Consider the following 12,808-nt stretch of genomic DNA (forward strand, 5'->3'; position numbering starts at 1 on the left):
CTGGTTCAGGTGTGCTTGATCAGGGTTTATAGCTAAACTCTCCAGGACCAAGTTTGGACACCTCTGGTTTAGTGTGTTCAACAGGTTGACTTGACTGGATTTGAGAAGACAATGGACCTACACCAGCATATATCCATAACCATCACAGTTCATGTTAAGGCACATTTGATTAACGTCATTGTGTCACCGCACTATCTGCTGTTCCTCTGGAGTTTTATGTATATTTGGGTGTTTCATTATTAATTTGTCAACTTTAACTGTGGTTTGGCACTTTCATTCGGCCATGTCCCCCATGACAAACGAGATATTGGATGCAACTATGAACTGCTGGAAGAGTGTTGTTTTAATGGAAGTTCGTATCGTGTGCTGAATGGATGAAGAAAAAAAAAACGCACTACACGATGCAGATGTCTGTGGTCTGCACTGACTCGGGAGGTGCAAAGAGTTTCAAACAACGTGGCGAAAAGCCCTACATGATGGTAATAGTTGATTAGATTAAGGTGTTTACATGTCTGTACTGCACTTCAATAATGCGACTAAAATGGGCATACTCAGTCTTAATTCGATTTCTCTTTAGTTCGATTATGACCTTAATCTGATTAAATTACTCAATTGCTGTTTACATGGTAGACTCTTCATCAGAGTATTGTCCTAATCGCATTAAAACCTAATTATTGATGTCCATGTAAATGTAATGACTGTAAGCATCCAGTTTCTTTTGCAATAGCTTTTCCCCCTTATGGAGGGTTCCAATGATGGTCTGCTCAATCGTTAAGTCAGTAGTCCTCCCCTTGATTCTGAAACCTACTAAAGCCAGACTGAGACAATTTCAAGGCTTTGCATTAATTAGTGCAGTGGTTCTCAAACTTTTTTTTATCAAGTACCACCTCAGAAGAAATTGTCTCTCCAAGTACCACCATAATGACCAGTGTTGAAATGCGAAGCGTTGCAGGCCCAGTAAAGCAGCAACAGCTCTGCAGTTTAAAAACGTGGCAGATTTACTACTATTATTAAGAATATATAATATTATCAGCCACTTTAAACATTATCAATAGTTTGAACATTAACACTGCACTGTGCTTATGTAAAAAGACAAACAAAATCAAACTTTAATGTTTAAATTAAAATGTGCTTTAATAAGTTCATTAAAAATGGTAGGCTGTTCTTAAAGTGAAAAACAAAAAATGCTGTAATGAAATGTAAAGTGTTAACCTATAGTATGCTACTCATCAAAACGGAAACGCTTTTTGGACCTCATAAATATAGGCTATATGTCATCATATTAATAATATAAGAACAAATTTTGATCAATTCTGAAATGTATGTCGCATGCACATGACTTATTGCATTCCTCTGCGTACCACTAGAAGGAAGCCCGCGTACCACGAGTGATACACGTAGCACAGTTTGAGAACCACTGAATTAGTTGATTAGATTGAGATTGAGACGCAGGGAGCCTACAATGTTGTCTTTGTCATGATATTCTAATTTAGTGAATACTGGATTTGGGTTTTTTACTGGAATCTATAATCCATAATCATTCAAATTGAATCAAACGAAAGTTTGAAACCTCACTGTGTTTAGTGAACTAATATTACAGAGTTTACACTATTTTAAAAAAAATTATTGAAATGAATGGACTTTCCCTCGATATTCAAATTTATTTGGCACATAGCTGTATATTAATTTAATTATTTTAAATGGTGTCCTGTCAAACATCAGTAGATGGGTCGATTAGTTAAAGTAATTATCTCCATCTACGTGAGCTGCAGGACAACTGATTTCATTCATTCATTTTTTTTTTCTTGTCGGCTTAGTCCCTTTATTAATCCGGGGGCACCACAGCTTAATGAACCGCCAACTTATCCAGCAAGTTTCAACACAGCGGATGCCCTTTCCAGTTGCAACCCATCTCTGGGAAACATCCACACACATTCATACGCTACGGACAATTTAGCCTACCCAATTCACCTGTACCGCATGTCTTTGGACTGTGGGGGAAACCGGAGCACCCGGAGGAAACCCAATCAAAAGCAGGGAGAACATGCAAACTCCACACAGAAACGCTAACTGAGCCGAGGTTTGAACCAGCGACCTTCTTGCTGTGAGGCGACAGCACTACCTACTGCACCACTGCCTCGCCACTGATTTCAAACATCCCCTAAAAATCTCGAACTGGATACAAGGGCTCAGCTAATCCGGCTCACTTGTATGTTTCATATACAGCACATTTAAAATCGGACTTAAGTCGAAGTATTTAAGGTGACCAAAAAGTAGAAAGATATTTATTCAGACACCAAAAACATTCAAATACAAAACACAAGCCGACTTCTGCTCTCGGGGATGAGGCTTATTATTAGACTCCTTCGTTCACCACAGTGGAGCTCTTCTCAACATCCCCTCCCAGCAATAGGACTCCGCCATCTAAAAAGAATATAAGATGGATAGACACTATTCAGTCACAGGCTGTAGCATTTATAATTGCAATCAACATAATATTGACGTATCTAATAAAAGTGGCACTTCTAATAAGTAGATTATATTTTTGATATCCTCACCAAACACTTCATTACCAATAGGTACCTCTGTTCAATTGCTTGTTAACGCATCAGCCAATCAAATAGCAGTTAACGAATGTTCTCAGCTTAAATTAATTACATTATGAAATATTTGATGTTCAGATTCTCAAATACACTTACTGGTCACTTTATTAGGTACACTTTACTAGTATCGGGTTGGACCCCTTTTTGCCTTCAGAACTGCCTTAATCCTTCGTGGTATAGATTCAATAAGGTATGAAAATATTCCTCTGAGATTTTGGTCCATATTGACACGATAGCATCATGAATGTGCAGCCGACAAATCTGCAGGAACTGTCTGATGCGAATCTCCTGTTCCACCACGTCCCAAAGGTGCTCTATTGAATTGAGATATGGTGACTTTGGAGGCCATTTGAGTACAGATAACTCATTGTCATGTTCAAGAAAGCAGTCTGAGATGATTCGTGCTTTATGACATGGTGCGTTATCCTGCTGGAAGTTGCTATCAGAAGATGAGTACACGGTGGTCATAAAGGGATGGATCAGACCAGGCAACGTTTCTCCAATCTTCTATTGTCTACTTTTGGTGAGCCTGTGTGAATTGTAGCCTCAGTTTCCTGTTCTTAGCTGACAGGAGTGGCACCCGATGTGGTCTTCTGCTTCTGTTGCCAATCCGTCTCAAGGTTGGACATGTTGTGCATTCAGAAATGCTCTTCTTCATACCTTGGTTTGAGTTACTGTTGCCTTTCTATCAGCTCGAACCAGTCTGGTCATTCTCTTACCTCTGGCATCAGCAAGGCATTTGCACCCACAGAACTGCCGCTCACTGGATATTGTCTCTTTTTCAGACCATTCTCTGTAAACCCTAGAGATGGTTGTGTGAGAAAATCCCGGTAGATCAGCAGTTTCTGAAATACTCAAACCAGCCCGTCTAGCACCAACCACCATGCCACGTTCAAAGTCACTTAAATCACCTTTCTTCCCTATTCTGATGCTCGGTTTGAACTGCAGCAGATCGTCTTAACCAATGCCTAAATGCATTGAGTTGCTTGCATGTGGTTGGCTGATTAGAAATTTGCGTTAACGAGCAGTTGGACAGGTGTACCTAATAAAGTGGCCGGTGAGTGTATATTTAAATCAGATATTTCATTGTTTAAACATCTTAATGTTCACATTAGTTGATCTCTGATGGGTGCCACCATTTTAGTCTGCAATGCAGTCGATTAGAGCTGCTGGATTTACAATGTAACTTTTTTTTTTTTAAATTAAGAGAACAAAATATGAAAATATACAACACGATCATATTTACAACACGTAACTCATTTAACCCATTCCCAAAATACATGAAAGTAAGCAGCTGCTAATCTCTCAAGATTAAGTCTCTCAAGAATGTTTCCAGGAACTTGTTGAAAAAGCTATGAAGATCAAAGCAGTTGTGAAACCAAAAGGGGGTACTATACTAGCAAGGCCCACCCAATAAATTGGCTGGTGATCATTATTTAGGCATTCAATGATGATGATGTCATAATGACAGAGTTGCAGATGGGAATTAACAGTTTACCTGCATTCGTTTGTGAAGAAAGACCAGCTTTTGATTCAGTAACTCGATGTCCTGTAATGAAAAGCTTGAAATTATTTTATAAAATTAATAAATTATGGTTAATTTTAGGTGACACAGTGGCGCAGTATGTACTGCTGTCGCCTCAAAGCAAGAAGGTTGTTAGTTCGAGCCTCGGCTGGGTCAGTTGGCGTTTCTATGTGGAGTTTGCATGTTCTCCCTGCGTTCGTGTGGGTTTCCTCCGGGTACTCCGGTTTCCCCTACAGTCCAAAGACATGCAGGACAGGTGAATTGGGTAGGCTAAATCGATGCGCAAAAGCCCAAATTTACATTTGGTCACATTAGAATTACAAGGTTCTATCTGACATTGTCAAAATTGAGTTATTGACCTCCACGTCATTTTTTCATGAATGACTTTTGGGACCTCACTCTGTCCGTTCAACAAAGATGTCTTTTGTTTAATGCTCTCACAGCAGCAAAAAAAATTGCTGGTCAACCGCTGGAATCCTCCTCATACCATGGACAGAAGAACCTGGACTGTGTATTTGTTGGACATTCTCTCGATGGAACTCTCAACTTCCCGTATACATGGAGCTAATATGAAAACTGTCAGTATATGGCATTCAGCCTTTGATGTTGTGTCCTCCTTTTTAAAGTCTTTGTAAAATTCATTTGTAAAATTATTTGATTTGTTTATTCATTATTATTATTATTATTGTTATTATTATTATTATTATTATTATTATTTTATACTTTTTAAGTCTACCAGAAGTGGGATGGGTGGGAGTGGGTTTTAAATTTACACTTGTTTTTTCATTCATTCATTTTCTTGTGGCTTAGTCCCTTTATTAATCCGGGGTCGCCACAGCGGAATGAACCGCCAACTTATCCAGCAAGTTTTTACGCAGCGGATGCCCTTCCAGCCGCAACCCATCTCTGGGAAACATTCACACACACATTCACACACACACACACACACACACACACATACACTATGGACAATTTAGCCTACCTAATTTACCGCATGTCTTTGGACTGTGGGGAAAACCGGAGCACCTGGAGGAAACCCACATGAAGGCAGGGAGAACATGCAAACTCCACACAGAAACGCCAACTGAGCCGAGGTTCAAACCAGCAACCTTCTTGCTGTGAGGCGACAGCACTACCTACTGCGCCACTGCCTCACCCACTTGTTTTTTCTCCATTTTATATTGTTTCCTGAAAAACTCAATAAACAGTTGTTAACAAAAATAAATAAATTGAGTTACTGACATATTCTTATTAAATGACAACTTATTTACATTATGGATTTCTTTATATAAGTTGTTTAAATTGTAAGACTTTTTATTTTAAAAAAACAAATGTTACACACACACTGTTTGCTATGAAATGCAAAAACCTCAAAGCTCAGTATCTCAAAATCATTTGGAACGCAGATAGAACCTTACAATTCCAAGGTGACCATTTGTTGACAGGCAGTTTGAGCTACTTATCGGAATTATGGGAGATGTCGGCCCGACAATATTTAATTGGAAGAACGTTTTTAAATTTTATGCCTTACCCAGAATATAAAAGTACATATAAATACATTATTTACTTTAATCATTACTAGAGGACTGTGTAGAGACTTTCAACCAGGACAACAAAAAAGTGTCTGAAGACAATCACCTACTGCACCTTTAAATGGACAAATCAGTTTTCAGTGTCAAAGCACATTAATAAACACTACTGCAAAATGTGCCAGAATTAGCCAAGAATGGCTATTTTTCATCTGTAGACCCCTTTAAGAATGTTAAAAAGTCGCACCTAAAATAGAAGCACAGCATTAAACATTAAATACACTTTCAGATATAAATAAAAAGTATAAAAACAAGAACAGACTGATGGCAGCAGAAGAGGACAAAAAACCAAAGACAACAGTACACATGTGTCAAGAATACAGTAATGCTGACAATGCTGATTTGCCAATAACCAATTTTTAACATGAGATTGAAAAGAACGAAAAGTGAGTGATCTTCTAATCGTTGGTGATGTGATGGAGTTACAATTCTTAGCAGCTTTCACTGAAAATACCGACTGACTGAATTGACTTTTTTTTGAGAGGAATAATGCAATCCCCTCTTTCACCTCCTCAAGGTTTAATAAAAACTTGTGGATTCACTACAGGAGTCCAAATGAGGCATTTTTATTATCAGTTAATGCACTTTTTTGGAGTGCTGATAAAATCAGTCAGCCATTGTCATTGTAGAGCTGGCTATTGGTGCTTCTGATGCGATCTGAGATCCACTAATTAAATTTCAATCAGACAGGGAAGAACACTGATTTAAAACAAATCAGATCTTAAACAGGATTTTATAATGGAAGTTCACCGGAAGCACCTGAGCTGGTTTATACAAAACGAAAAGTCCCTGTGCATATGCCCCATTTGACTGAAGGAAGAAATACACATCTAGGATCCCTTAAGGGTGAGTAAATCATGGGATACTTTTTTATTTTTGTGTGAACTAACCCTTTTAATACAACAAATAGCAAATCATGGCTCATCTGTGACATGGCTAAAGCCTCTGATACACAAAGATGAATGAGCAACATCCTGTTTCAACAGGAAATACGTCAATATAATCAAAAGTTCACCTTTGTCATCTTTTCGTGGTTTTTCAGCTTGATTTCAGGCAACAGTTCCTCTAATCTTTCGATCTGAAATAACATCATGTCATACGTGAGTAATGTTAGTTATCAACGCCATATTTAAACAGTGAGCTTGTTTGAAACATAAAGAAACAACCTGAGAATCACAGTATCAAACTTCTCACCCGTTTCACAATGCTCTGCTCTCTCAACTTCAAGGTTTTATTAATGACAGTCATGGGAATACGTCTTGCTCTTGGCTTGACTATATTCATATGGAAGAAACCATAGTGACAATTATTTTGGGGGGGGGGGGGGGGGGGGGATTAAGCAAATAAATCTAAAATCTTGCATACCATGCTGGTAGTTTTTCACCACTTCAAGGACGTACGGCCTGTGTGTTTAAAAAAAAAAACAATTCAAAAATGTACTTGCTTCAACACACCTGCATGGAAGTTTCTAGTATATCTAGTAAGAACTTGATTAGCTGGTTCAGGTGTGCTTAATTAGGGTTGGAGCTAAACTTTTCAGGACACCGACCCTCCAGGACAGAGTTTGGACACCCCCTGATCTAGAGGATAAAAACAATTTCTAATTTCTAATTACAGCTGATCAAATCAATATTAAATAGGAAAAATGACTTTCTAAGTCGATCTCTCTTTTTTGTATACTGTAGTGCTGTATTTTACCATATTAATATTGTGATCTCCCGATTGCAACAGAGAAATACTGGGAAATCTCTGTAGACTGAAGGCATTTCATGCAGTTCAGCCTTATAATCTTAAAATGTGAGCAAAGTCTTTGCCATCATTTTAGACATTACGCTAGAGAATCATTTAAACATTAGCTCTAAAGTGACGTTTTTGACTTGGTTTCTGCTGTTCTGACGTCAGCTGCAGATGTGAATGAATGTCGGACGAAAGTAGTTCCTTGTACAAAAGGGTTTTGAGACTCTCCGTGTTTGATTTTCTTCTTATATGCACGATTGTGCAGTCAAACTGTTGTATAAACACCATATCACATGAGTAGCAGTGCAATATGGCTGTTTAACATCACTGGTGGGACACTAAGGCACTCGGCACTGCTGCCTTGTGTCAACGCACGCCTCCCACACTGCAAAAAATGCTTTTCTTGTTTAGATTTTTTGTCTTGTTTCTAGTCTAAATATCTAAAATTTCTTATATCAAGAAGAATTTTCTACACAAGCATAACATATTGTCTTGTTTTGAGAAATAATATGCCAATATTAAGTGAGTTTTTCCTTAAAACAAGCAAAATAATCAGCCAATGGGGTAAGCAAAATAATCTTGTTTTTTCTTTTGACGTACGATTATTTTGCTTACCCCATTGGCTGATTATTTATATATATATATATATATATATATATATATATATATATACAGTTGAAGTCAGAATTATTAGCCGCCCTATTAGTTTTTTCCCCAATTTCTATTTAACAGAGAGCAGATTTTTTCAACACATTTCTAAACATAATAGTTTTAATAACTCATTTCTAATAACTGATTTATTTTATCTTTGTCATGTTGACAGTAAATAATAATTTACTAGATATTTTTCAAGACACTTCTATACAGCTTAAAGTGACATTTAAAGGCTTAACTAGGTTAATTAGGTTAACTAGGCAGGTTAGGGTAATTAGGTAAGTTATTGTATAACGATGGTTTGTTCTGTAGACTATCAAAAAAATATAGCTTAAAGGGGCTGATCATTTTGACCTTACAATGGTGTTTAAAAAAATTAAAACGTTTTATTCTAGCCTAAATAAAACAAATAAGAGTTTCTCCAGAAGACAAAATATTATCAGACATACTGTGAACATTTTTGTTGCTCTGTTAAACATAATTTGGGAAATATTCGAAAAAGAAGAAAAAAAATCAAAGGGGGGCTGATAATTCTGGCTTCAACTGTACATTCAATTTGGACATTCTATTACTATTACATTATACTAAGTGTACTGCTCGTGTAACCCCGCCGGTCCTACGCCACCCAACCATCTCCGAGCTGGGATCGAACCGGCGCCCTTCCGCATGGGAGTCGGGTGCTCTATCAAGGAGGCTAAAGACCATGGCCTCTAGCATCTGTCGCTAGAGCACTCTTTAAAGGTCAGAGGAGTGAGGTTTACCTGAACAGCACACACTAGCTGGCCTCCGTTACACTCACCCCCCTAAACCTCACTCCCATCCGGGTCACGGCACCAATGTAACCCCGCCGGTTCTACACCACACAACCCGCTCCAAGCTGGTTTCGAACCGGCGACCTTCCGCATGGGAGTCAGTTGCTCTAACAAGGAGGCTAAAGACCATGGCCTCTAGCATCTGTCGCTAGAGCATGCGTCCGTTACACTCAAATGCACTGTACATCTCTTTACAACAAGACTGATAAATTGGAAATAGGACAAATTATGGTTAGATGTAGGGGCCATGTGAAAAGTGCACACACATAGCAACAATCATACACTACCTTACAAAAGTCTTGCCTCCTATCCAAGTTTTAGGAACTACAAATAATAACTTGACTTCTAATGTATACGTATGCATGTATGTATATATATGTGTGTGTGTGTGTGTGTGAGAAAAAAAAACTTTTTTCAGAAGCCAAAGTATGGCATAGCTGCAAGTTTCTATAGTGAACGGGTAAAGTACTTACATGTGCTTGCTGTTTGGCGGCATGCAGCAGTTTAATGGAATTAGAGACCCACGATTGTTGCGTATCTGCAAGTTATGTCAAAACAATTCTGTTTGTTTAAAAACGGAGCAGACAGTAAAGTAAAAAGTAGCAAGTGTCAAAATACCTTAAGTGTTATCTGAGAGGTGTCAAGCCTGAATGAATGAGCTAGTGTCTATAATGAGAAAGAAGACTGATTTAATATGCAGGGAATTTCATTTTGAAAGAGACAGTTCATCCAAATAAATCGTTTGTGAATTTCCTCTCCACAAAACTAGATATTCTGAAAGAGTGGTGGGGATAAGAAACAGCAATTGACATCCATATCAGGAACAAAAATATAATGGAAGTCAAGGGCTGTTTTCCCAACATTCTTGCATTGTGTTCGACGTACAGAAGAAAGAAATTCATCAAAGTTTAGACCCACTTGAGTGTGAGTAAATGGTGTTTTTATTTTTGGGTGAACGGTCCCTTCAACTTAATCAGGCTAAATAAATAAATAATATATATTTTTAATTGTAATTAAATGATGCACTTGTCTTATAGTTGTTGCTTTGGCCCCACTTGGAATGTGAACCTCCCGAAGAGCTGTGATCCTGTTATCTGTCAGAAACAATCATTCAACTTGAAATTAAATGAGATAGTATTGTGATAAATACATGTCTTACAATATAACATTTCCTTTACAACACTGATATTAAAATAAACAGGTAAAAGATATTTTAAGATCTATTAGGGTATATGCCGAGCTAGTGCTGTTCCCATGCTGATACACTTCCGGTGACCTGTTATTGTGAACTTTTTCTCATTTTATACGGTTCCTTATACAGCATCGATGTTGTAATGTCAATAAAACACATTCAGTTAAATAAACTTTAGCATTTATTTAGTTGCTCAAGCGTAAAACGAGACAAAAAGCTGTTTACTCGCACTCGCCCGTCAGAATTGGCAGGCTAACGCAGAAGCTCCATTGAATATACTGGGGTAAAATAAATGCTCATATAATAAAGATATGGCGGGGGAAATGTAATTTAATGCAGTGCTTCTTGTGCAATCTGAGACCCACTTTAAATCGGATATCACTCAGCTAGTGGAGATCGCTGATATTTAAAGAAAACAGACCTTAAACGCACCGGGATTTTGCATTGATACCCCATTCAGACTAAAACACGGTCAAGGTGCAAGCATTTAGTCTTTAAAAAAGTTTGAACCTCAGCAGATATTCTGACTCTGATGAGACTAAAATTGAACTCTTTGTAGTGAATGCCAGGGGTTACGTTTGGAAAAAAACAGGCAGCGCTCATCACCAGGCTAATACCATCCCTACAGCATCATGCTGTGGGGATGTTGTTCAGCAGCAGGAACTGGAAGACTAGTCAGGATAGAGGGAAAGATGAATGCAGCAATATACAGAGACATCCTGAATGAAAACCTGCTTCAGAGTGCTCTTGACCTCAGACTAGGTCGAGGGTTCATCTTCCAGCAGGACAATGACCCAAGGCACACCGCCAAAATGTCAACGGAGTGGCTTCACAACAACTTTGTGAATGTCCTTAAGTGGCCCAGCCAGAGCCCAGACCTAAATACAATTAAACATCTCTATAGAAATCAGAAAATGGCCGAACACTGTCGCTTCCCATCCAAGCTGATAAAGCTTGAGAGGTACTGCAAAGAGGAATGAGCAAAAATTCCCAATGACAGGTGTGCCAAGCTTCTGGCATCATATTCAAAAAGACTTGAGGCTGTAATCGCTGCCAAAGGTGCAACAACGAAGTATTGAGCAAAGGCTGTGAATACTGAAGCACATGTGATTTTTCAGGTGTTTTTGTTTTGAATAAATTTGCAACAGTTTCAAAAAATCTTTTTTTACATTGTCATTATGGGGGATTGTGTGTAGAATGTTGAGGAAATAAATGAATTTAATCCATTTTGCAATAAGGCTGTAACATTAACAAATGTGGAAAAAGTGAAGCGCTCTGAATACTTTCCGGATGCACTGTAGATTGCATATATTTTTATCGTGACGATGATATTTTTTGATATATTGTACAGCCCTATTCATTATCACCGAATACACCATTCTTCAGTTTTGTCATGGTAACCAGCTGCTGTCTTGTGCTGTCTGATTTTCTGTTTATCCATCACAATCTATCTTAAAACAGAATTATAATATATTATATAGCACAAATAACAATATTTTATCCTGATGTAAAACTAACAAAGGTAACAGACAAAACAGGTTTTACAAAATAAATTTGCTTATGTTGCCATGGCAACCAGGATGCTAAGCTGCGGTGAAATAGTTTACTAAATGTAACTAAATGCAGTTCGAACAGGTTATTATAAAGTAAAAACAGACCCACCATTGAGATCAAGCCTCTTGAGGGCAATCCAAACCGTGCAAAGGAGGTTTTCAGTCATAATAAAGGCCAGTTGAGCATCCACATGCACCTCTCGGTCTAGAAATCTCTAGGGGGAGAGCTTACTCCAATGGCACACAAGCCAGTGTGTAAAATACGAAACGTGAAATATTATCATAATAAAAGTCCTGACAAATTATGTTTTTTAATACAATAATTTTATGACGAGAGTCCCAGAACTAGAATGCGATTACAAAGCACATCGTGAACAACATCAAAATTAAGATTATTCACGTTTAGAAGTTTTGTTCCAACAAAGTTTTATTTTAGGGATTTGTACAAAGCTCATCATACAAAAATTAACCATGTTTTTATAAGCCTACAGCAGGGGTGTCCAAACTTGGTGCTGGAGGGCTGGTGTCCTTGAGAGTTTAGCTCCAACACTAATCAAACACACCTGAATCAGCTAATTAAGGTCTTACTCAATGGTCTTACTATATACTAGAAACTTCCTGGCAGGTGTGTTGAAGCAAGTTGGAGCTAAACTCAGGATACCGGCCCTCCAGGACTGAGTTTGTACACCCCTAGCCTACAGTAGTGTTAAAATAAACAAATACCATGGTTAGAGAAAGCAAATATAAAATGAGTACTCACAAGTTGAAAAGTGGGCGACACAGTAATTAGCACTGTTGACAGCAAGAAGGTCACTGGTTTGAGCCTCGGCTTGGTCAGTTGGCATTTCTGTGTGGAGTTTGCATGTTCTCCCCCTGTCTCCCCCTGGGTTTCCTATAGGTGAATTTGATTAACTAAATTGGCCGTAGTGTATGTGTTTGAATGTAAGAGTGTGTGGGTGTTTCCCGGTGTTGGGTTAATAATAATATAATAATAATAATAATAATAATAATAATAATAAAGGGAGTAAGCCAAAAAGAAAATGGATGAATGAATGAATGAATGAATGAATGAATGAATGAATGAATGAATGGCCAAAGTGTACGTGTGTGGAAGAGTGTGTATGGATGTTTTTCAGTACTGGG

General features: G+C 38.0%; 1 protein-coding gene across 3 annotated transcripts; it reads right to left on the reverse strand.

The window, feature by feature from the left end:
- Positions 1–2,256: 2,256 nt before the first annotated feature.
- On the reverse strand, positions 2,257–11,922 carry si:zfos-1056e6.1. Of its 3 annotated transcripts, none has more exons than XR_015504904.1 (9): positions 11,775–11,900; positions 9,947–10,014; positions 9,539–9,586; positions 9,394–9,458; positions 7,083–7,120; positions 6,912–6,991; positions 6,144–6,795; positions 4,102–4,314; positions 2,257–2,424 (listed from the first exon to the last, which is right to left on the reverse strand). XR_015504904.1 is itself a non-coding variant. In NM_001328105.1 (9 exon segments), coding segments are annotated over 9 exon segments (525 nt in total). In that variant the 5' UTR covers positions 11,833–11,922; the 3' UTR covers positions 2,261–2,370.
- Between the last annotated feature and the right edge of the window lie 886 nt (positions 11,923–12,808).

Source organism: Danio rerio, chromosome 13, assembly GCF_052040795.2.
Source record: "Danio rerio strain M-AB ecotype USA chromosome 13, GRCz13ab, whole genome shotgun sequence".
NCBI lineage: Eukaryota > Metazoa > Chordata > Actinopteri > Cypriniformes > Danionidae > Danio > Danio rerio.

Bases quoted from the DNA above. Each gene is read 5' to 3' on its own strand.
- si:zfos-1056e6.1 (XM_087277332.1), bottom strand. The intron at 6,992-7,082 runs GTATGCAAGATT...ATATGAATATAG, and splicing joins GGTGAAAAACTACCAGCATG to TCAAGCCAAGAGCAAGACGT. The intron at 2,425-4,101 runs GTAAACTGTTAA...TATTCTTTTTAG, and splicing joins TTCTTCACAAACGAATGCAG to ATGGCGGAGTCCTATTGCTG.